We start from the raw sequence: 24,772 nt of genomic DNA on the forward strand, positions 1-24,772 counted from the left end.
CTCCCAGCCCCTCTTCACTACCACTGTCTTCTTTTGATTAGTTTTTGCCTGTTGTGAAACTTCACATGAAGGGAAGTATACAGTGCTCTTTTGTGTCTGGTTTCTTTCACTTAACACGTTTTTGAAATTCACTCCTGTTGTTGTGTGAGTCAAAGCTCCTTCTGTTTTATTGCTAAGTAACATTCCATTGTAAGTCAAACTACAATTTTTAAATCCGTTCTCCTATAATGGACACATAGCTTGGTTCCAGTTGGGGCTATGAATGAATAAACATAGAAAAGTTATAAACACTCAGGTACTACTTTTTGTCAGTATGTTTTCATTTCTTATGAGTAAATACCTAGGACTTGTTTTGCTAGTTCATGGGCAGTTGTATAAAAACTGCCAGCTGTTTTCCAAAGTAGTTATGCCAACTTATATTCCTACCAATAACATTAGAGTTTCAGTTACCCCATATCCTGGCGACTTCGACTACTGTTAGCCTTTAAAAATTTAGACAATCTATCGGCTTTCCTTTTCTGTACTGTTTGTCCATTTTCTGTCTCACCAATTTCTGCCTATATTCAGTAGTCTGTTCCTTCTAGTTACTTAGTGTTTAATATGCTCTTCTTTTTCTAGGTTTCTAAGATAAAAACAGATCACTGATTTTTAAAACGTTCTTTTCTGTTCTAAAGCTACAAATTTCTAAGCACTGCTTTACCTGCATCCCACAAATTTTCACATTTTGTTTTTGCTTTTATTCAGTTAAAAATAAATGTACCTTGTTTTATTTCCAAATATTTGGAGCTTTTCTAAGCATCTTTTTGTTGGCAATTTTTAATTCCATTGTGGTCAGAGCCAAGCATATGGTCTACTTTGGTGAATGTTCCACATTGGGCTTGAAAATAATGCCTGTAGGGATCAATACTGTTTTGATCCAAATGGTTAGTGTTGTTCAAATCAATATTTTTACTGATGTTTTATTTACTTCCATCATTTGCTGAGAGAGGATTATTAAAATGCCCAACGTTGATTATATACTTGTCTATACCTCCCTTTAGGTCTGTCCATTTCGCCTCATGTATTTTCAAGCTGGTATTCAATGCACACACATTTAGAATGTCTTCATGAAGAGCTGTCCCTTTCTTCCCTGTGAAAAGTCCTTCTTTATCTCCAGTATACGCCTTCTTTTGAAGTCTATTTTGTCTTATGTTAATGTAGCCACTTGTTTTCTTATGCTTCCTGTTTGTATGGTCTATTTTTTCCCCACTCTTTTACTTTCATCCTGTGTCCTTGAAGTTTAACTCTTGCAGACACAGATGGTTGTGCTTTTTTAAAAAAAACTAGTTCTTTTAACTAGAATACTTAATTTACATTTAAGCAATTACTGGTATGGTTGAATTTAAATTTATTGTTTTACTACTTTTTTTCTATTTGTCCTATTGTTGCAGAAAGACGTGTTACAGCTCGGTGTTACAGCTCAGTGTTACAGCTCAGTTATGACAGCAACCTGGATCTGGGCGAGAGACCAAGCAGCACTCAGAGAGTTGGAGAACCCAGGTTTATTTCGCCAGCGGGCCCAGGGGATTTAACACTCCAAGCTCTGGACCCCGTCTGTAGGTTTACACAGGCTTTTATAGGCTGCCAGTTTACACTTTGCAACATCATATGCAAATAAGGTATAAGAAAAGTTGACTAATTAGGAACAGGCTTTGTAGAAATGGACCAATCAGGAGGGAGAGAAATAACCAATCACAAGTGAGCTCAGGGAACCAATAGAATTCTAGGAGTAAGTTCCACTTTCCTAGAAGTAAGCCGTTTCAGAGGCAAAAAGTGAGACAGAGCGTCTGGGCCAGGGAACCGGATGGTACTGGCAGGAGAGTAGTGGCCCTGCCCTGCCTGCCCATCTTTTTTTATGGGGCTTCCCACCTCACTATCTTTTTTGACCTTTATTTCCTCCTTTCCTGCCCGCTTTTGGTTAATCATATATCTTTCAGGATTCAATTTTAATTCCTCTTATATTTATTTATTTTACTTCTGCCATGCGTTTTGTTTTGTTTTGATAGTGGCTGCCAAGGGATTACAATACACATCCTTATCACAGTCTACTTGCAGTTAGTATTCTGCTGCTTTAAATAAAATGTAAGAACCCCACAGCTGTATAATTCCCTTTAACACCTGCAACTTCCATTATTGTTTTATATTTTTTATATATTTATATGTTTATGTACTTATGTATTTTACAGCCAAATATATGCCACACTATGTTAAATTGTTAGCTGTCTTTTAAAAATGTGAAGCAAAGAAAACCTGACAGTCACTTACATTTAAATACTCATTTCCTCCCTTCTATCTGATGTCATTTACCTTCAGCCCAAGAAACCTCCCTCAGCTTTCCTTGCAGTGCAGGTCTGCTAGTGACAAACTCTGTTTTCACGAAGATTGCTTTGCCTTCATTTTTGAAGGATATTTTTACTGGATATAGAACACTGGACTGATCGGGTTTTGTTTTGCTCTTAAATTTCTGTAAAGATTTTGTCTTTCCATTGTCTTCTGACGGCCACTGTTTCCGATGAGAACAACCCCTACTGATTCTTTCATCTCTAATTTTCGTCAGTTTTAACTGTGATCTGTTTGTTAGGTATGGTTTTCTCTATTTATTCTTCTTGGAGTTCACTGAACTTACTGGACCTGTGTACTCATAGGTTCACCAAACTTGGGAAAATTTTGGCCTTTACTCACTCATATTTTTTTCTGCCCTGTCTCCTTTCTGTTCTTCTGGGATCCAGTTACTTATATATTGAACTGCTTGATATTGCTCCACATGGCACTGAGGTTCTGAGCTTTTTTTATTTACATTCCTCAGATAGGGCAATTTCTATTCACCTGTTACCTGTGCTCTGCTATTTAGTCCATTTGGGTTTTTCTTTGCTTCCATTTCTCTGCTGAGAGTACCCATTTATATTAATTTGTTACAATCACTTTCCCTTTTTATCCTTGAACATAGTTCTAACAGCTGCTTTGGAATCCTTGTCTGCTAATTCCAGTACCTGGATTATTTTAGGATCTTTTTACTGCGTGCTTTTTTCTTTTGGACCATAGTCATATCTTCCTGTTTCACTGCATGCCGCATAGTATTTTAAAACATTCCAGGCATTGTTGATCGATAGATTCATTTCATTATCATGTGGTGGAAGTGATAGGCTTCGTCCTAGCAGGCAGTTAAATTATTGGCCGGTCACCTCGATTTTATGGAGGCTTGATTTTACATTACGTTAAAGATTCTGTCTTTAGTTTTAGCACAAATCCTTAGTCCCGGGCATAACCTTTATCGCTAATAATACACAACCATTCTAGGGATTTGATGGAAAGCCTGAGGTACTTATCAAGCCTTCCAACTTACCGGGATTCAAATCTGTTTTCTCTTGCGACACAGAGCAAAAATTTCTGCTCAGCTTTTTCAGCCTTCCAGATATGGCTCTCCACCAGAGTCATCGGAGCCTTCCCTGCACATGCACAACGCAGGAGTTAGATTTAAGGGGAAATTATACACAGATTGGAAGCCTTCTTCCTCAGCACCATCTTCATTTCTAGGATCTCTTCCTTCAATTTCAGCTCATCCAGCAGTCCCAACTCCTCTAACACCTCAAGCCTGTAAGACTGCGGCTTTCTCATGAGCTCTAGCCCTCCCCTCAACCAGACAGACTGGTGAATGCCCTCAGGGAAAAGTCATAGAAGCAGAGCTCTCAGGCTATTCTGGTCACTCCCCAGTGCCAAGGTTTGTCCATTAAAAGCTATTTCACTACAACCAAAAGCAGAAGGCCTTCATTTTATTATTCTTCAACATTTAATTTAACGCCTTGGAAGAAAATACTGGTAGAACTAGTACTTAAATATCCTTTGGCTCTCTTCCCTCTTGTGTCCAACAGATTGAAAACAGATTGTTTCACATATATTAAGATATCTTTTTATCACAACTGAAATGAAATAACTCAAAAGAATCTCTTTTTAATTGATGCTTCCAGAAAATAGGGAAGTATCTGCTCAACTTCCAATGAATTTACTGAACAAAGAGGTCAGATAAATTGATTAGAACATGGAAACACAGCTGACTGACCTTGAACAATGTGGGGGTTAGGGGCACTGACGCTCCATTAAGTTGAAAACATCCACAGTTCCACATCCATGGATTCAACCACCTGTGGATTCAACCAACCAGATTGTGTAGTACTGTAGGATGTATTAAGTGAAAAAAAAATCTGTGTACAAGTGGACCCGTGCAGTTCAAACATGTGTTCTTCAAGGGTCAACTGTACTCAGAGTTAGACCAACTAAACTAACACGTAGTAAAGCTATTTCTGTTATAAACTGGAAAAGTACAAAACTTTATAGTCATGAAATATAAAAAATGGGAGTGTGATTTACAACTAGGAAGAAGACTGTGGCTACTTGCATACACGTAGAACTGTATTAACTGTTAAGTGATATGACAAATCTTGACTAATCCATTGTTGTCTTCAAACTTAATTTTATTTGAATTTTATTTTGTAGTCAGCAAGTTTTCCATTTGTCAATTTGGATGTGAAAGATGCTAACTGAGACCAAGCAGCAACTATACATGGCTGGCTGAACATTCATAATTCAACCATTATACAACCTCCAAAATACAGCAGAACATGAGCCACATAATTAGGACGTCAGCTAAACGCGACAAGACAATTCAAAAGGATGTCACTGTGTGGCATGTACTCAGCTGAGCTTTAAGTAAGAGTGTTGGGTGGGGACTTACTCCTCCCACCTCTGTTTACCTGCATTAATGCCAAACGCTGTCAGGACAACTTATCTCGCAGTCAGTACAGCTGACTTTGGAAGAAGGAAGAAAGTTCCACCTTGTATAAACTGGTTTCATAAACAAAAATTGCTCCTCAATAATTCTGCCTATGGATGTCTGTCTACAAGTTTTCCAGTTTGGTCTGCTCCATGTATGCACATCCTGAAAAACTGCCAAAACCGCAGCAACTGATGATGTCACAGGGAAAAATTCACTGCCACAGGAAACCAAGCACTGTGAGTCAACACCTTTCTTCTTGGTCACTTGCTTTATACTTATTATGTAAACCAAAAGGCCTGTTTGATTTGTTATACAAATACGTGTAGGTGCATACATGACTGACGTTAACGTCTCACAAGAGAAACGGTCTATGTTCGGAGCCCATCAACGCTTTGTGATTCTGAGCTATTTTCTGGTATGGAAAACAGAGTCAGCATCTCTATCTCCAGTGGATGCAAGCTGCCTCCTGTGATAATCAAGGAATGCAGTGGTCCTCCCAAGTCCACAGTACACATCTGCTGCAAAGTGCCTGCTGCAATTTTCTGGTCCTCAGCTCCAACCCTGGCTAAGCCAACACAGAGTGTCTCCTCGGTGATTGCTATCAAAAAAAAACAAAAAAAAAAGACACGGCCATTCAATTCAGTAAATGCATTATCCTCAATCAATTCAAACTAACACTAGTACCAAAAGTACATATAAAGAAGCCACAGATAGCGTAAGTCCCCTTAGTTGCTCATTATGGACCAACCATCTACTGACTTATCTAAGGCTTTTCTAAATGATTTGCACTCCCTGACATATGAACTGAAGCAGTACTTCCTAACTTTACCCTTCCAGAATTCCAAAGGCTCACCTTCAAGTTTTTACGACTTGATGACCAATTACCTGCATCCATACTCTACTGCACAGCATCTGTCTTTTAGCAGATTCTAAGTGAACAATGTTTAATACATGCTTATATTTTAAATAAAATGTCTGGGATATAGTCACATCGACCAAGTACTGGAAAAGCCAGGGGATTATGAGATTAAAACACAGATTTGAGTTTGTGTTTGGCCACTTAATCAGCTACGTGACAAACTTCATTTTTATTTCTTCCATTTTTTAAAAAATGGAATACTGTCTCTCTTAAATGGTGGTTTAAGGGCTGAGATAATAAATATGAAAGTACCTAGTAAACTACAGAGCTGTTAACAAACAACAGGCATTATGACGTTACTTACGCTTTTCAGTTCAAAGTAGCCAGCATCAGTGAACTTTAGTTTTATTCAATCTGATGCAACAGCTGAAGAGCTGACCCTTTTCTGGCTTTGTTTAGTTGGGAAAGCTGTCCTGATTGAAAAATGGTCAAAATGGGCAAATGGTGTCTACAAGGACAAGCAAGCCTGTAAGGAACTCTGTACGAAGTTACGGATATAGAGCGTCCTTGCAGATCATTTGTTTCATGACTTTAAAAGGGTCTACTGAGAAAAAAGTAAGCAATGGTCATCCAAGAATCTCTTCACGTATCTTTTCTATCAAGGAATAGGTGCTCAAAGCCAGTCAGTACCTTATAACAGAACCTAATGACAGATTCGTTTAAGAACCTTTCAATAAAACAGTACTGATAATGAACATTTTATTATATATCATATCCACTGTATCCAGACATTAGGAAGGTAAGGATCAATTCTCCTGTCTTTATCCTCTAGAAAGCTACACCTGGTCTCAGTGTTGAGAACAAGAAAAAGCAGAATAGGTAAACTTCTGCTGGACAGATCTCACTAAGGGTTTGGGCTAAATGAAGTTCTGTATTTTACCAAAATATTTATATATTAACATATTTACATAAAATCTGATTTATAATTAATTTGTTAAAAATCCTCACTTTCTAGAATGATATTAATTTTATTAGGAAGAACTCCATTATTTTTCTTTCAGTACAACTTTCAGCCTATGAGATTTAAGGAAGTCCAAAAAAAAATGAGAAAAAATACAATGTGAACACACTGACTCTTGCCTCAGTGGTATTAGTGTGTGTGTGTGTGCGCGCGCGCATGTGTGTGTGCGTGTGTGCATGTGACAGATGTTCTGTCACACCCACATCTCAGCGCAGCAGCAGGGGAACACGAGAGCCCTTTTAGGGTCCTGAGTACCTGGATCTTCTCCACGGATTCGCTGATTCTGAACAACCTCCAGAAGTTGCTGGGCTGCTTGGTTTACACTCATATACCGAGGAGGGTCATAGATCTTCCTTCCCCTGTAAGTGTAAAACTAGATGCCACTGCTCTTAGCCATAAAATTACGTAATACATTTTAATGCAGTTACGCCCCCAGATATACTCAATCACCACTGTCTACATTCTGTCTGAAGCTGTCACATGTTACCTTTTTTAAGCATACATTCAAGCACAGACACAGTGATGGTTATACGTTTCTTAAGTGTTTTTCATTGTCCTACTTTAAATGCCCTCTCCTCTTACTGAATTGTTGGCAGAAATAAAATTCCAACAACTTAAAAGATAAATGGTTAAATCAAAGTTACTTTTATTCAAAGTGATATCTTAGGCAAAAATAATTCAAAATAAGTGGCAATTTGTTCTATACCCTCGCTTAGTCATGTTCTATAGTGTTCACTTTAATTACCATGTTTAACTACAAATTCTTCTTTTCACATCTTCCTCTAAGAATAAGTACACTAAAGTGATAAATACCTCAAAATCTTAGAGGGTAAAATACGTTTACTTCCATATGCCTCAAAAGCCCACCACTTTTGACCAATGATCAAAATTAAAACATTGTTTTTGTAGTTTACAAAACAGTTCATATAGATTATTTTAGTGACTTTCAAAACAATTCTGTAAGTCAGCATTGTCCAAGAGAAATATAATGCAAGCCATAAACATAATTTAAAATGTTCTATAGTAACCACATCAGGCAAAAAAACCAAAATTAATTTTAATAACATATTTATTTGGCCTCATATATCCAGAATATTATATTTCAACATCCATTCCTATAAAAATTATTAAAGATTGCTTTTGTATTTATTCTTTGAAATCCGGACTATATTTTATATTTTAGCACATCTTAATTCAAATGTTAAATTTTCATTGGAAATACTTGATCTGTATATTTCATAAAATTCATAGTTGTAAAAGTAGATTTACATATTGCACCTCTAAATATACTTAAATGTTTTCTAATAACTAAGTTGAGTATTAGTTTTAAATTAATTAAAATTAAATTATAAATTCACTTCCTCAGTGACATTAGCCATACATATTTAAAGTGCTCATTAGTCACATGTGGGGAGCAGCTACTGCATGGGACACTGGATCTACAAGCACAAAAGGATTATTACTCCCATTATACACAGGAATGGAAGTAACTTGCCCAAGAGCACATACCAGAGGCCAACTCAAGACTCAAAGCCTGTCTTCTGACTCCCAACTAACTCATTCCACAAATATTTATTGAGTGCCGATTAGGTGCCATTGCTACTTCCACTCTACCACACTGCTTACAATTTCACAAGGCTGAAAGTGTTTTAATTTTGCACTGTTACTGGAAGCTGGTTTTCAACAATCTTTAGAACTTACGTCATTTAAGTAGAATTTATGTTCATGGAATTAAAACAGATGTAAGCATTCTCAGAACAAGAACTTACTTGATTAGATTTTCCAAAGACTGCTCCTTTATTTTGATGTCTGTAGGAAGCAAAAAATAGTTCTCTTTTAATTAACTACTTTACCCCAAATCCTACACATAAACTTCAGTTGAGTCATCTGAATTTTTGGTAAACATTTTTCTCAAGTCTCTAAAACGCTAATTTGAGAGTTTGTGACAGTCTTCCCTCATGGTGGCATGTATCTGGTCACTTTTTTTAACTTCAATAATGATCATATTTCATTTGCATTCTTTTTTATTGATGTAGAGTCAGTTTATACTGTTGTGTCAATTTCTGGTGCACAGCATAATGTTTCAGTCATTCATATACATTCATATATTTGTTTTCATAGTCTTTTTCATTATAGGTTACTACGAGATATTGAATATAGTTCCCTGTGCTGTACAGTAGAAACTTGTTGTTTATCTATTTTATATATAGTAGTATCTGCAAATCTCCAACTCCCAATTTATCTCTTCCCACCCCGTTTACCCCCTGGTTCTGGTCACTTTTTTAATGGAAACATAGAGAAGAATGGAAGCTTGCGGTTGTGTGAAGGTCATTAGTTCGAAAACAAACATGAGGTTGGCCCTGAGACCATCCTGAAAGGATCGAATTTCCTCTTGGAAAAGAAGACACAGGAAAGAGTTAGATAAATACTGGCATACACTACCTAACAGCTAATCAAAGTCTTTGTGTTCATTTCCATTAGCTGGTCACGGCACAGACCCAACTGAAAAGTCTTGTCATGTTCCTATTCTTACCTATTTTTCAGGCACTAGCATATAAACGTCAGTGCATGTAACACAGATAGAAGAAAATTCTTACTACATTTTGAAACAAGACTTTTGCTTTCTTGTGAATGGTAAGACATGTGTAATAACTTATGGACAGACATTCTGATACCAAATGTTCACACTTGTAGCAGGGCTTTTCCGAGCCCTGACTGCCAGGTACGGGGCTACCAGGGAGGCCAAGACACACAGAGCCTCTGCTCTCACAAAGCTTGACAATGCAACCACCACAAAGATTTGATTCTCTACACTTTTTAATCACTGATGCTCAGCTAAACAATTCGGTAGAAGGTAAAAAAGCAGAATCACTCTACATCCTCGCAGGAACTCAGTACACAACAGCTGCTTCCTGCTCTACATGCAGAAAACAAATGGTTCAGCCAAAGTTTTTGCAAAAATAAATATAGTGTAACTGAGGGGTCTTTTTGATAGACTTCTACAGCTTTCCTAAGTGATTACAAAAGTTTTTCTTCTAAAAGATACTAAAGAGTTTGCTTGGAAAATATTCCAGAGATAATCCCTTATATGTATTTCTAAATGTCCTTGGAACCAGTAGTGAATTTTTCAGGTTTGAAATATCATAAATTATTTAATATTTCCACTTGTCTGGCACATACAGGAAAAAATGCATAGCTGTTACTGAAATATGGCCAGTAATATAATCAACGGTATATAAGTCAGCATAGATTTCCTTTACCTGATACTTGTAATATTTTTTAAAAATTCAATACATGTATTAGTTCATTCACCTTAAACTTCTGAAATGTTATTTGTGATAGTTAAGTTTTTAATTTAATATTTTCATTTTTACCCTTTTAATGATATGCTCTACAGAATTTGATTTTAAAAAAATGAAGAGGGTTAGGGAGAACTTTTATAGGCAAATGCGTTTTAATTAAACATAAGACTGCATCAGTGAATTTTTAATCTCAAGCCAGACTCATCTTAATACTTACTTGTCTTCACACAGTCCATAATTATTCCTTTCTACTTCCACTTGCTCGAAGGTAAGCGTCTCCTAGTCATCTCAGTACCCAGCATAATGCAAACCCAGCAGATACTCCATAAATGTCTACTCCATAAATAAATTTGTTCACACGGCTCTATGACCAGCCAGCCACCAGCCCATCTTAAACTATCTACCCCTTAAGTAGGGTAAGTCCCAGCTCTAAGCCTTTAGTGACTTTCCCTCAAATGCTCTTTGTAATAACCATACAATTAATGCTGTATTTTATTCATCTCTAATTAACATCATACATATCAGTCTTATCTTTCCAAGCAAATTTTAAATTCTATATGATTTTTTTTTACCATGACATATTCCAACTAATCTCTATAGGGCTTGGCCCACTGATGGCATTCAATAAATACATACTAATTTAAATAATGAGAATTCCAGGTGATAAAAATGATGAGATCTATGGCTTGAGAATTTGTAATCATGATATCTTATACTTTACACCTTGTTCCTGTTTTTGTTAGTGGAGCAAGGAAGATAGATTGTTTAACCTTGTTTGTCTTTTCCCAGGAAAGCCAAGAAAAGAGGCAGCCCTTAGACAGAGTTCAGGAGCCAACGTTCTGGTTTGTCCTTCCTGCTTCTCCATACAATAGAACACAATTGTTTTCTACACTTTCATGTACACGGCATGTTAGTTCCAGCTAGATTTCAAAACCCTGAGGGCAGGACCTGTGTCTAATACTTCCTTAGTATTCCACAGAACCTAATTCCACATTGGGCACAGAGTAAACATTTGGTAAATAACTGTAAATTGATTTTCTAACTTCCTTCCCAAAGCTTCCAAAAGATTAATCCTATTTTTCCCCCTTTTCCCCACATTTTTTATGACATGAAAAAGTGATCAGGTAGCTTGCCTCTTAAGATTCTTTTCTCCCCATTGTTTTCAAACCTCTCAGTTCTGCTGTAAAACACACACACAAATACACACACACACACACACACACACACACAAGTATCTGAGCTCCAATGAATGCCTATTTTCTATCCCCCAGTGGCATATGCTTCCCCTCTGCCTTTAATAAAAGTCCCCTTAATGGCCGCCCTTCTCACATCATTCTACTTTGACTTTCTACATACTGCTGGCCAAACTGGATCTAAGTTTAAGACTACATGATGGATATATCTAATGGCATATTCCACATGAATTAACAAGTGTGTTACTGTGTGCTTGCAGTAAGAACTACAAAAAAGGAAGACCTGTATCTTTCCACATGGAAAATCCACAGACAAAACTATAAAGATAATTGATTAATTATGAATTACTAAATTGCATGGACAATAAACTAAAACAAGGAAACATTACCCTACCAGTTAATTGTGGGGTACAGGCATAAGCCAAAAAAAGTCACAGAAGCATTCATGGCCTGATCTGGATCTGGAATTAAGTAGGTGTCACTGTTAATGGAATAAAAGGAATGTATTCTGGATGCAAGAGTTAAAGATCTTCTGTGCCAACAGGTAATAAGATCAAATCTGAGGGAAAAAAACTAAAAATAAACTTAAACCAATTAACTTTCATTAAATACTTATTAAACAGCTTCACTGTGCCAGACTTCTAGACATTACGGAGAGGGGAATGAGCAAGACAATGTCCCTGCTCTTATGAAGCAGAGAAGAAAACAAGTTAACACAGTAATTCAGATAGATGGTAAGACTGAAAAGAAACAACCCAAAATCATGGGAAAGAGAATCACTGGGGGTTACAGGCTGTACCACATGAGATGAGGGAAAATTTCACTTTAGATCAGGAGTTGGCAAACTTCTGTAAAGGGCCAGGTAGCAAATATTTTAGGTTTTGAGGGCCACAAGGTGTCTGTCGTAACTACTTATCACTGCCACTGGAGCATGGAAGCAGCCACAGATGCTACATAAATGAAGTAGCATGGCGGTGTTCCAATGAAGCTTTACTTATAGAACAGCCCGTGGGCTGGATTTGATCCATGGGTGCTTGTGTACTAACCCTTGCTCTAGATAACTTCCAATTTCTACCCTGTAAGAAATGCTAATCATTAGTAAAACTTTCCTATAGTCTTTTAAAAGAGACATATTAATGGGGGTTTTGATAACATGCAAATTATATATCACTGAATAATAAAGAACTGGCTATACTGTACAAATAACCTGAATGTTTTTGGCAAACGGGATGCTTTTCTAACGTTCTGAATATCTGTACATACTATAAGGGCCAAAACCATGGGTTCATTCTTTGCTCTGATTCTGTACCATGTGGCAGATATTCTGCTGGGTAACTTCACACACAGTATCACCAAAACAGTGCAATTCAGTGTATGATCCAAGGCCTGATGCCAGTATGTAGCATTTTGTTACCAGTAAATGATAAAGAAACTTCAGGAGAATGAATATTTATCAACACTTACAACAATTTGACTCTGACATAAAAGATCAGAAATTTTAAAATATACATGTATGCATGTATGTATATATATTTATATGTGTGTGTGTGTGTGTATAAAAGAACAACACTGGCTCCTTCACCACAAACAGTATAGGAAGTACTTCTCTGAGCACTTCCATGAGGCAAGGAAAGATGACTCCTATGTGATAAAAACAAAGGCAAAGGTGAGGACTGCTCACAGTGCTCTCTAGCTGGTAGGCAGCAGCACTCAGACTTTGTCTTCTGATTCCAAGTGTCATTTCCAAGTTGTCCAAGATGCCAGATAGCTCTTTTCTGTTTACCAATCCCCAGATTGAAACTTTGGTTAACAGTATTTGTACACCATAGACTGTAGCACAGGAACTGATAGTGAATGTGAATCAAGACAATGCCAGTGCCTCTCAGGCAAATACCACCCACTCCTTCTGAAGCCCTGTCAGTACCATCACCTTTGTGTACAAAGACAGCGATCCCAGCTCTTTCCACACTAGGTGGGGAACAGGATTTGGCAGCATGATACAGTGAGAAGAGCTAAGAATAACAGGCTATTTGGATTCTCCCAATTCTGCAACCAATAAGCTGGGTGACAGTGGGAAAATGATTCACTATCTCTGGGCCTCAATCTCATCTGGAAAACAAGCTTTAATTAGAAAATCTCCAGAGTCACTTCCAGATCTGTAGTTCTGTGATTCTGCCAGCATCAGTACTGCAGTACTCAAAGAACATCTCAAGGGAGACCCAGGATGGCGCTTGGTAAGAATGAATGCTCAGTGCAAGTCTGTTGAATTGCAGTTAAGTTGACAAGGACAGAGTCTTCATGGACAAATAAATGGGTGAGCGATGGGATGCTGGGGAGGATCTACTAGGGCAAAAGTGGGCAGTGGCACGTATGTAGGAATAGCCACATGATAGCTGGAGCAGGAAATTCATGTCTCCCCAGGAGTACGGGAAAGAGCATGGGATGTACAGAGCAGCTAGACTGTATCCTTTCTTATCTCTAGCTAGTTATCCACAGAACAGTTTCAACTTAACACAAAATCAAAATGAGAACAATGTGACAACTCCACACTGGGACCCTAAGGAAACCCCAGAGCCCTTACCCAGTAAGCACAATGTGTGCAAGCCGCTCTGTCTGTTCTTCTTCACTTTGTCAAAGAAGCTTTCTGGTCGCCAAGTATCCGTCCAAAAAACAATAGACACTGTCTCTCCAAACTTATACAACTGGGAAAAATAAAAACATTGATTAATGATGGAACAATTCACCAACTACTATTTCACAGATAACAACCAAAATAAAAAATGAGAACCGAACTTGAGAGGGACCCTGGATCAAATCTGTCACAAAAAAACGGTAATAAAATTTCTTTCTGATCCACAGCAGCTGGTGTCATTCTGATGCCCTTTCAGTGGGACGCTTCTAGTATTTCTCCATTCAGTATAGGAACGTATGTAGCTAGTTCATGATTTAGCTAAGTTGCTGCTAAAAAGACTGAAATACAAAGAACCTAGAAGGAAGCCAAAGGGGACGGGGGGGAGGAGAGAAAGACTTTTGAGCAGTCAGAACCAGGTTCACAAGGTTAATATTATCCTCACTTAACACATGAGAGACCACCAGAGCTCAGAAAGATCAACTGACTTACCTAAGGTCATACAGTTAGTAATTAAAAAGACACTCAGACCGAGGTCTGAGGAAGCGCTCCTTTCCACACGCCATCTCAGTAAAATTCACACACTGTACTCACTGCAGCCATGCCGCAAAACCTACCCCCTTACTTTACCCACTATTTGTTCCCTCACTATAGAGTCCAATAAGGGCCCTTTCCCAAACTTCCTCCTTTCCCCTCAAGTGTCCTGCCCGCCTCACTTGACTATTACACAACCAAGAAGCTTGCTTGCTTTCAGCTTGCTTCCAGACTGAATGCACATCTCACTACTGTGAGTCCAGCTCCAAATCTTATACTGAGGAAATTTAGTTTTGAATGTTGGTTCTGCAACTTGTTAGCTGTGTGATGTTACTCTTTCTAAGTCTTAATCTCTAAAATATGAACAGCGACAACATAGTGTCCTTCCTACCTGTAGGGCTGTGTGCATCACTAACATGTAAAAAGTTATTCAAATAGTGAATGATATGCTATTTTTAGTTTTTATCTAGGCACTGTACAAAATATATTATTTTCAAAGACAATATATGGTAAAATATAACACTTAAGTTGTTATGCAAAGATTTAATTATTCAATTTAAACAGTGCTTAAAAGAATTTTTATTAGAGCTGGAAAGCACCAGATGCTAGACATCACATCTAGTCCTCTGCCACAGATTAACTGCGTAATTGAAATAGCTGTGTGACTTCGGGAAATCACCTAACTTTTCAAGCCTAAAGTTCTTCATTTGCAAAAGAAACTGGTCTGGAGAAAGGATTTATCGTCCTCAGGCTTCTCAGTTTTCACAAGCTGCTGCCAGGGGTAAGAAGGAGGCAAACGGGGAGGAAACAGAGAAGCTGGGGTGTTCAGGGTCCTCCATCCCTCCATCCCTAGAGAAGCTCAACTTTTCTCGATTTTTATGTACTGAGGTCCTAAAAACGATCACCGGTACTCATGACGGTGATCTGTGTTTCCAAGGGAAGATTCATCACATTCCTCAAATGGCCACAACCTCCAACCTACCTACCAGTGGGCTTTATTCCCAAAGTCCACTTGAAAATTCTCTAAAAAGGTATTTCCCCACAGAAGTCATGCCATCTAGTGGCAGTCGAATTCCCTGGTTAGTGTACAAAGACCCATGTAATTCTTAAGAATTCAGTCATAAACCTTCGAACCACAACTAGCATGGTTTCTCTGTAAAAAATGTATTTAGGGTTCCAATGTGAGACTCCTGGAATACATTCACCCAAGCTACGAGGAATGAGCCTAGCTCTGCTGGGGGCTTCCATTACTGCTACTATCCCACGAGAGGCAGATTTATTTAACAAATATTTATTATAGATCATCCACTACACAACAGGCTTTATGATCTGCACAGGCATAAAGTGAGAAGCAAAGCGGAGCGAGGGTCCTCACAAAGTAAGCAGTCTACCTTACACCTTACGCAGCAGGTGAAAAAGCTCTGGAGTCAGAGCTCATGGTTACTAGATGGGTGACTTTCAGGAGGAACTCCCCTGAAAAATGGGTATAATAACTATAACCCTAATAATGTGTTTTGTTAAGGATTAGATGGCACTGTATGTAAAGTGCCTAGTGCCATCGAAAAGACGCAATAAATGTTAGGGATTTGATGACATAAAATGAGAACGTGTGTAGTGATGGTATGAAAATGTTCTAAAATGCTGTGTTGTGCTATAATCCAACTGCTTTCTTACTGGAGTGAACTCAAAAATGTTACCAAATATTTCAAACTATGCTTATGATTTAATTCTGACAAATTCAACTGTTTACATTCTCAAAGGATTTTTGGCATCTCTGATCAGATTTTGAAATACTATTATTACTCTATTAAAAAAAACTTTAAGGGAAAACCATTAAAGTTAAAGAAAATTGTATGTAGCTATATATAAATACTTTGACTAGGTCTTCAATATTTTAAGACTCATGGAAGTATAGTCATGGAGGTCAATTCATTCAGAAAGAAGGGGCTGGATCATTTAAAAGAGAATTGAGATGCTAGTCACATATAAACACTGGCTGAAACACTTTGTGTAAAATCGTCTTTGAATTGTCTCATTTGGGGGATTAAAGAAAACCTCACATAAGCACTGCTTTCTAGGACCCTGATTTATAGACTGCAACCATTTCCACTGCTGTGGTGCAGACTTCTTCAATGAATTCTGGAACATTATGCAAACGGTTTCACCATTTAGATGTTAGTACCTCAAAGAACAGAAGGACCAGTTCCTTTGTGTTTCACAATTCAAGGACCTACCAGTAAACTATAAAAGGAAACTGGAACAAAATCCTACTGTGATGAGAACTGAGGTTGCAGAAGCCTAAGTACCTACCGTCTTACTTATAAGTGTGAGCCTTTGTGCTGTGATCGCTTTCCCCCAAACCATTACTGACGCAAATCTGTATTTAAAAATTACAAAAAGAGCTGTTTTCAAGAATAGTAGGTAAACACAGCCCTTTTTTTGTTTTAACCTGGAGTAAGTTTTTAGAAAAAGTAGTTTATCTAACTTGATATTAGGTCACGTTTTTATCAATGAAAACAAACAAAAACTCAATTCAAAATGATCTATTTAATTATATGTAAGGCACTAGAGTGAAGAGATGCACAAGAAAGACAAGTATTAGATAGTAAATAATAATTATAAAAAATTAGATGTAGATTGAAAGTAGTATAAGAGTGCAGCCTTTCCCCCACTTAGAGAGCGCCTGAAGGGTAACTTCTGAATAGACAGGATATATGCTGCACCTTAAAGGATGAGTAAGATTTAGACTGGGGATGTTGAACAAGGCAGAAGAATCAGATGGTATGAACAAAGTAACAGGGATGGGAAATCTTGGGCAATACTGAGAATAGAATTAAGCAACTATCCCGAAATAGGTACTGCCTGACTTGCCTCTAACAAGTATCTCTAATTCCTGACATCTTACCAGATACCAATTCCTGTCAATTATAGCTCAATAATTTATCTGGAAACTACTAATTTCTTTTCCCTCTACCTTAGTTTGAGCTCTCAATACCACTTGCCTGAGTGACTTTTAACTTGCCTCGGTCTTTTAACTCATCTCTCTGCCAACATTCCCTTTCTTTTGGAAGCATTGAGGTCTTTGTAAATTGCATTTTATTATTAGGCTTTAATACTTTTGGTACTTTATATTCAAATAAAAATATTTTGTTGTTTTAAGTTAAAAATATATATTCTGCATATGAAAAAATCAGAAAATTTAACTTACTAAGAACTCTACTAAACCTCACATGTATCTTTTATATATGTCTATCCTAAATCTGGTCAGTTACGTCTGTGCGGTAAAAGAAAGCTGACCCAGCAGAGCTGTCAAAAAATGTACCACAAAGCCATACAATCAAGAGTTACTAGTTTTCTCTTCGATAGAGAATCCTGGTTTTGGAGTTGTTGTTTTTAATCCTCACATGCATTTTGCTTATGAATGTTGATATACTGATTTCTGCTGACAGTAAGAAAGATTAGACACATGGCCACACACTAGGTACACAGATAAAGCTGAATGACTATGTTGACAAAAGAGCTACAAGATTTATATTTTCACACACAAATGAGAACCCACATATGAATTAAGTGAAAAAATTACAATTTAAAGCATACAATTCCAAAGACAAGATCCAACTTAGGGTGGTGGTAGGGGGTGGGGGGAGATAAATAAATAAATCAGCAATTCAACTCAGGAAATACTTGTTGCACATTGATTATACGCACGGCACTACAATAAAGTACTAGGAAGATGTGAAGATGAGCAAATCAAAGATTTTACAATATGGTAAGCACTTATAGGATGGAGGTTTACCAGGATTGTTTGAGTAGAAGAATGGTACAATCAGATTTACAATTTAAGCAGAAAACTATGAAGTATAAGAGAATACTGGCAAGGTGATTATTAAAATAGTGATAAAAAAAGGAAATGGAAAGGAAGGAAAAAAAATTTAGTATGCCCATGATTTAACAGGTGGTCAAAAATAATTCCAAAGTGACTAAAAGAATAGAGAACTTATTAGATGAGTTCTTCTAAGCTTACACAGGAACACGGAGTTCTGATATTATCAGAACCAGTTTAAGTGCTTTGTACTAGTTAGGTTTTATCATTTTTACAATAGTCCCTGGACAACAATGAAATCAATTTAATGCTTCTGAAAACTAATAGTGAGAATTACTATGGCAATGGGGAGGGTATAGCTCAGTGGCAGAGTGCATGCTTAGCATGCACAAGGTCCTGGGTTCAGTCCCCAGTACCTCCGTAAAATCAATCAATCAATCGATCAATCAAATTACTACCTTCCCCTCACCCCAAAAACCTTAAAAGAAGAAAAAGAACTACTACAAGGACAAAAATGCTAATTAACACACTGAGTGTTGTGTTACGATAAAAAGGAAGGAAATGAGTTGTTACTCTTTGAAAGCAGTATGTATTTTTTCCGAAGTAAAAATGTATTATATAAATGCAGGAACATATGGCAATAAACAAGGTTACTTACACAACAGCCAGAGAAAGTGGAAGCATTCCATAATGTTGAGAAAGTTATACAACCTCTTCCCTGAAGTCAGCTACAACCGATAATGCAGTTTTTAAGCAGAAATCATTACCTGGTTTCATCCAACTACCTCATTTATCTTTCTTTTAAACTGTCTCAAAACCATTTTAGTCACCAAACTTTTACAAAAGAATTAATATATTTTAATACACAAATGACTAACAATACATGATAAATACCACACAAAGTATTTTAGGATCTGTAATTCTTCTTTTATTTAGTCTGTCAGATTCAGGAGAATGTACACATAGTAAGTGCTAAGTAAAAAGACTGAGAAAATACACCAAAAGGTAACTAGGTCACCTTAGGTGGTGGGGCTATGGACGCTTTCATCTTCTTTTTTATACCTACTGTATTTTCCTAATTTCCTAATTTCATTTATCATCAAGAAACAGAAGTTATTTTTTAAATGGCTCTTCAAAAGCAGAAACAATGATATATAAAAGCAGTTTTGATTCTGCATGATTAAGCTGCTAAATGTTTAACTTGAAGATTTCAAGAAAAGGACTTTGTTCCTCTTGTCTTTTGTGTATTAAGAAAAATCCCTGATTTTTCATTATCAGGAATGTCTAAATACAAGCACCTTGCCTGACTCCAGACAAATAAATGGATTTTTCTTGATTAGAAAAATCCTCAAAATAGAAATAATTTAAGTGTTAGAAATGTCTGTTACTTAAGAATTTCAAATAACATGATTTTAAAGTATATACATTTATAATCAATATTTTAATTTTGAAAAAAATCTTAAAATTAACTCAGTGAAAATTTGAGAATCTAATATATTTTGGTCAAGGTAACCTTTGCCTAAAGTTGGAAAATAGGCCGGCTTTTTAGCTTCCAAATCTACAGGATATTAGAACTTATCTAGGTTAGCATGTTTCGTATTTTTTTGTGCCAAATCTTTTTTTCCAAATGCATTCTTAAATAGACCATCACTGATGTTAAAGATAATGGCAGGGCTCTTCAGGGATTTTCTCTTCGTGTTTTGGTGTCAATTACTTTATTATCAGCAGAACCCTAAAGCAGCTACTAAATCGTGGTGCACTTTGAAAACCACTGATCTTGTCCAACATTCCTCTCTGTTTGCACCTCATCCCCTTGTGGTTAAGAAACTTAAGAGATCCAGAAAAGTTAGATGACTCCATTATAGCCTGAGCAAAAAGTAAAAACAAGACCTTTCAATTTGCAGTTAAACTCTAAACCTTTTCCATTATATCCATTGTTTTTCTGTTACTAATTCTTCCCCCAATATGTAGGCAGTTTTTTATGTGACATATTTCAGTCTTGTGTTAACTAATCTCTAGATTGCCAACGTTTCTGTGCTATGTATGTATGTATTCATTTACGTGTTTCTGTAATACCTTGCAGATTCTCCAAGCACTTCCACGACTCTATTTTTAACTGTACATTTCCCTCTGCTGGGAATATCTTTTGTCCTCTTTTCCATCTAGCATACTTCCTGTAATTCCTTTTTTAAACCATTTTATTGAGGTATAATTTATATATCATAATATTCACCCATTTGAACTATACCTGCAATGATTTTAGTGAATTGCACCAAGTTAGGTGCAACCATCACTATATCAAGTTTAAGAAAATTTTTATCACTCCGATCGGATCCCTTACATCCATTAACAGTTAATTCCTGTTTTCATCCCCAGGCCCAGCCAACCACTAATTGCTTTCCGTCTCTATAGATTTGCTTTTCCTGGACACTTCATGTAAATGGAATCATAAGATATGTGTTTTTTTGTGTCTCACTTCTTTCATTTAACATACATATACGTAATATCTATGCCATGACTACTAATTCTTCGTAAGATAAAAGGAGACCTCAGGTAAGTATCCAGGCCTTCAAGAATCCGGGAGTAAGAGAAACCCAATCCCAAACCCTACTCTTCAACACTGATAATGGTCCTCGAAAGCAAAGCAAGACCAGCACAGGGTTCTTAGGACAGGAGGTAACTTTTCTAGAAATGACAACACAACCAATCAAAATGAGAAAACACCGGGCCAATGGTGCTAGATGGGTCCAGCCCCATGGACAAGTCTATGGGGATACGAACCATAAGAACTATGACAGTGGAGATGGTAGGAAAGGATCCATTAGCATACAGAGTCCATTTCCTTTCCAAGGATTATCAGTAAGGCAGAGATGGCTCTCTACATCTGCCTAAACCTCAGTTCTCTTCACAGACACTGCTCCTACACCTCCACTCATTTTGACCTTCTATCATACCTCACCCTCTCCATGCAGTCCAGGCCTCCATCATCTCTCCTCTAAAGGACTGCAATAAGCCTACTAATTGATTTCCTCACTTCCAATCTTGCCCGGCAGCAATTCAATCTCCATATACTAGCCAGAGATATTTTTTAAAAACACTTATAAGATCAAGCATTTGCATTGCTTAAACCCCTCTGAAGGCAGGTAGTGTATATGACTTAGAATAAAATCCAAACTCCTGATGTTGAATTAGACAACCTAGTGATCCAATGTTACCTACATATCCAGCCTCAGATCACTCTTCCCCTTGCCTGCTACTCTCCAGCCAGCCTTCCTTTGGTTCCCTTCACAAGCCAAGCTCATTTCCACCCTAGGGCCTCTGTACGAACTCTGCCTGGGACATGGTTGTTCCTTGATTCATATTTAATCTTAAGTATTACTGCCCTGAGAGACCTACCCTGACCAGCCAACTGTAGCACTGACCTAGTCACGGTCTAACCTATCCGTCTACTTGAATAGAGTTACCACTATCTGACATTTATTTTTTTATTTGTTATTGCCTCTCTTTCCTACTAGAATTGTTTGAGAGCAGACACCTTCTTGGTCAGGTTTATCACTGTTTCCAAAGACACTTACTAGGCAAACAATAAGAAGGCAAACACTATTTGTTGAATAAATGGATCATTATTCCACTTAATGATGTCTAACTTGGGAGCCTCTAATATACTTTCCATTTAACAAAAAAAACAAAAAAATTCATTAGGAAAATGGAGTTTGTGGTAAGGAATTATATTTTATAGAATGCCTGCAATAAAATGCCGTGTGTGTGTGTTTGTGTGTGTGTGTAGAAGTGTTAATCTAAGCAACTACTTACCTTCATTAATACTGATAATCAAGAGTCTTCTGTTGGCTAATAAACTACAAAGGTAAAAAAAATACCCAGTGGTTGATTCTAAACTCTCTATGCTGCTTTAGAAACCAAAAAAACAAAAAGAGAGTTCAAAAGAGGCTGATAAATTGATAGTTTAAAAAATTTGTACCCACTTTTAGGTTAGGAAGAAAGCATATACTGTTCAGGTCTGTCATCATACCCGGAGTAGCACTTCTGTTTAATCACTCCATGGCTGTTTTTAAACTCATGGGAGATGAGATGACCGAATATCTTTCGTAAGTGGTGCCCACTTCCCTTTTTAAAAATTGAGCAAGAGAGCATAGCAAGGTAACCTGTTACCATTCTAGAATTAGCAAGCATATTTCCGGGAACTAAAATCTACTTTTTCAATTTTGCTATGCTAAAAGAATGTATAAAAGAAAGCATAACTCTAACTTTCTGAAAAAATTTTTATCTGTCTAGGTTGATGGTTCTCAAAGTGTAGTGCTTGTACCAGCAGCTTGAGCATCACCTGGGAATTTGCTAGAAATGCAAATTCTCAGACCCCTAATCCAGATCTACCATATCAGAAAACCTGAGGGGAAGGCCCAGCAAACTTTTTAATAATCCCTCTAGTTGATTCTGATAATACTAAAGTCTGAGAACCACTGGTATTGGTTACTGTTTTTTTCCATAAATGTCAGCCAAATAGTAAAGAGAAAAAGGTCAGCTATTACAAGGAAGGAGACTTCACCAAAATTTTTACATTATGCAGGATACCCACAAGTTTATTTTAAAATTTAAGTGTGCCAAGCATATAATTATTTTTAATGCTTTTTATCTTAGAAAATCAATAATTACCTTCTCCTCTTGGGATATGAGTAACTTGAGTGGTATAAGAATTACACTTACACAGAGATTTCATCAATAAATGACAGAAAATAAAAAGGCACTTCCTGATTTTCATGCAAGTAGTAAGTCTTTTCATATCCAGATTAGAGAAGAGAACCAAGATGTGGAAACAGTTACTTTGTGCCCGCTTGGAGAAATCCCATATAAAACTAAGAGAAAGCTAAATTAAAAAAATAATATATGTAAATGTGGATATGATTTGATCTTAGGGGCTTATACGCATGGAGTCTGTCACTTCTCATAGTACCTTCACCCATTTTAAACACGTGAACAGTAACGCTGTACCTCTCTATCAGTGCAGAGGATCACAGGGTCACCACAGCCTAGCTTTAGCCAATCCAGATAACAGATTTACATTTACATAATAAAGACAAAGATCTTTTAAAAACGTTATGCTTAAAGAGAAGTAAAAAACTTTCAATAATAATTATCATAAGATAATTTAGAGTAAAGTATGACAGAAAGGGGCTGTCTTCACTAGAAATAAAAATAAAACCAATATGAAAAAAATCAGCCCATCAGCTTTCAAGTTTACACATTGTTGCCTATCACATGGTAATTTATTCCTCTCTTTTTTCCTTTCTTCTGGAAATCATTTTTTTTAAATTTTTTTTAATTTACTTTTTGGGGGGAGGAGGTAATTAGATTTATTTATTTATTTTTGGAGGAGGCACTGGGGATTGAACCCAGGACCTCATGCATGCTAAGCATGCACTCTACCACTTGAGCTATATCCTCCCCCTGGAAATCATTCTTAAATGGTAGCATTGTCTAGAGGAAAGACTGTTGGACTGAGAATCAATCAAGAATATGAGAGTCAAGAATTCAATTTATTCCAACACAGAAATGTTCAGAAAAAATTTTGTGTAAAAAAGACTTGAATTGGCAAGATTTTTTTTAAGTATGCATTTTATTAGAAGACAAAATAGACAGCAAAATTCTTTGCCAATTTAAACATAGCTGTAACTAAGAACAAGTAATGAATATTGAAAGGTGAATCATTTATACTTTTTCTCTGGTTCTCAGAACCAAAGGCATATTTCTGAGATGATTGGCCTGGATCAGTCAATTAAAGTGAGAAAGTCTTCCTAGGTGGTACAGAAAACATAGGTCCCTCTAAAGCTACCGACATAACATTAGGTACCAATGCTAACGTAGCTTCTTGCTATAAACAGCTACTTTAAATAATGCATTCCAGGAAGGTATACTGGGAAATACATTATTTCATAGATTCTAAGATGCAAATTTTTTCCTATTATATCTGAAATAGGAACGTGTCTTAACAATCAATGAAGTCTTAAAATTACTGTTGGCCATAAGCAGTCATAACTGTCATGGAGTATATATGTGGATCATCAGAACACAAATATCAAACTTTGAAAATGAATGCCAGCAGCTTGGAAGAAAATATTGAACACAGTTATGGAACTTTGTTTTAACTCCTCAGAACCAAGATTTTTAGGTTAAAAACAACTAACTTTACACATCAACAATTGCACAGCTGGCTTAAAAGCCTATAATGGCTTTTAGCTCTTTTATGGATCATTTTAAGAAATGCTGTATCATGGTGCTCTTGATGGCACAGAAAACAACACTGAGTGGAAAAACATGGGCCTCAGCAATGCAGAGGAAGTCACTTGGAATAATGTAAAAAGGTTTTAGGAATACTTAACCAGTTTAATTGGGTTATATTCCCTTTTGTGTATGTACAAGTTGGACAGAAGATTAAAACCTTTCTCTAGCTAAATTTCAGTGGGGGTTGCAATCTGAGCTAAAGGAAAATTACTGTAAAAATCTGTATTAAAAACTTAATACACAGTACTATATAAAACAGTATCTTATAATTCATGAAATATAATAAAATCTATAGGAATTTATA

At 36.8% G+C, this 24,772-nt stretch overlaps 1 protein-coding gene across 5 annotated transcripts in view; it reads right to left on the minus strand.

Annotated features, from left to right (window-relative positions):
• Positions 1-1,526: 1,526 nt before the first annotated feature.
• Positions 1,527-24,772, minus strand: part of DPH5 (diphthamide biosynthesis 5) — a 36,359-nt gene continuing 13,113 nt past the window's right edge. For 2 of the 5 annotated variants that reach the window (XM_064488766.1, XM_010975114.3), the window contains exons 5-8: positions 13,767-13,887; positions 8,460-8,499; positions 6,946-7,049; positions 1,527-5,408 (exon numbers count right to left, since the gene is read on the minus strand). In XM_064488766.1, the coding sequence (XP_064344836.1) occupies positions 5,179-5,408; positions 6,946-7,049; positions 8,460-8,499; positions 13,767-13,887 (495 nt within the window). In that variant the 3' untranslated portion in view covers positions 1,527-5,178. The remainder of the gene's footprint in view (positions 5,409-6,945; positions 7,050-8,459; positions 8,500-13,766; positions 13,888-24,772) is intronic. The other 3 variants (XR_010382209.1, XR_010382208.1, XR_010382207.1) reach the window with 3 other exon arrangements.

This window comes from Camelus dromedarius, chromosome 9 (assembly GCF_036321535.1).
Source record: "Camelus dromedarius isolate mCamDro1 chromosome 9, mCamDro1.pat, whole genome shotgun sequence".
NCBI lineage: Eukaryota > Metazoa > Chordata > Mammalia > Artiodactyla > Camelidae > Camelus > Camelus dromedarius.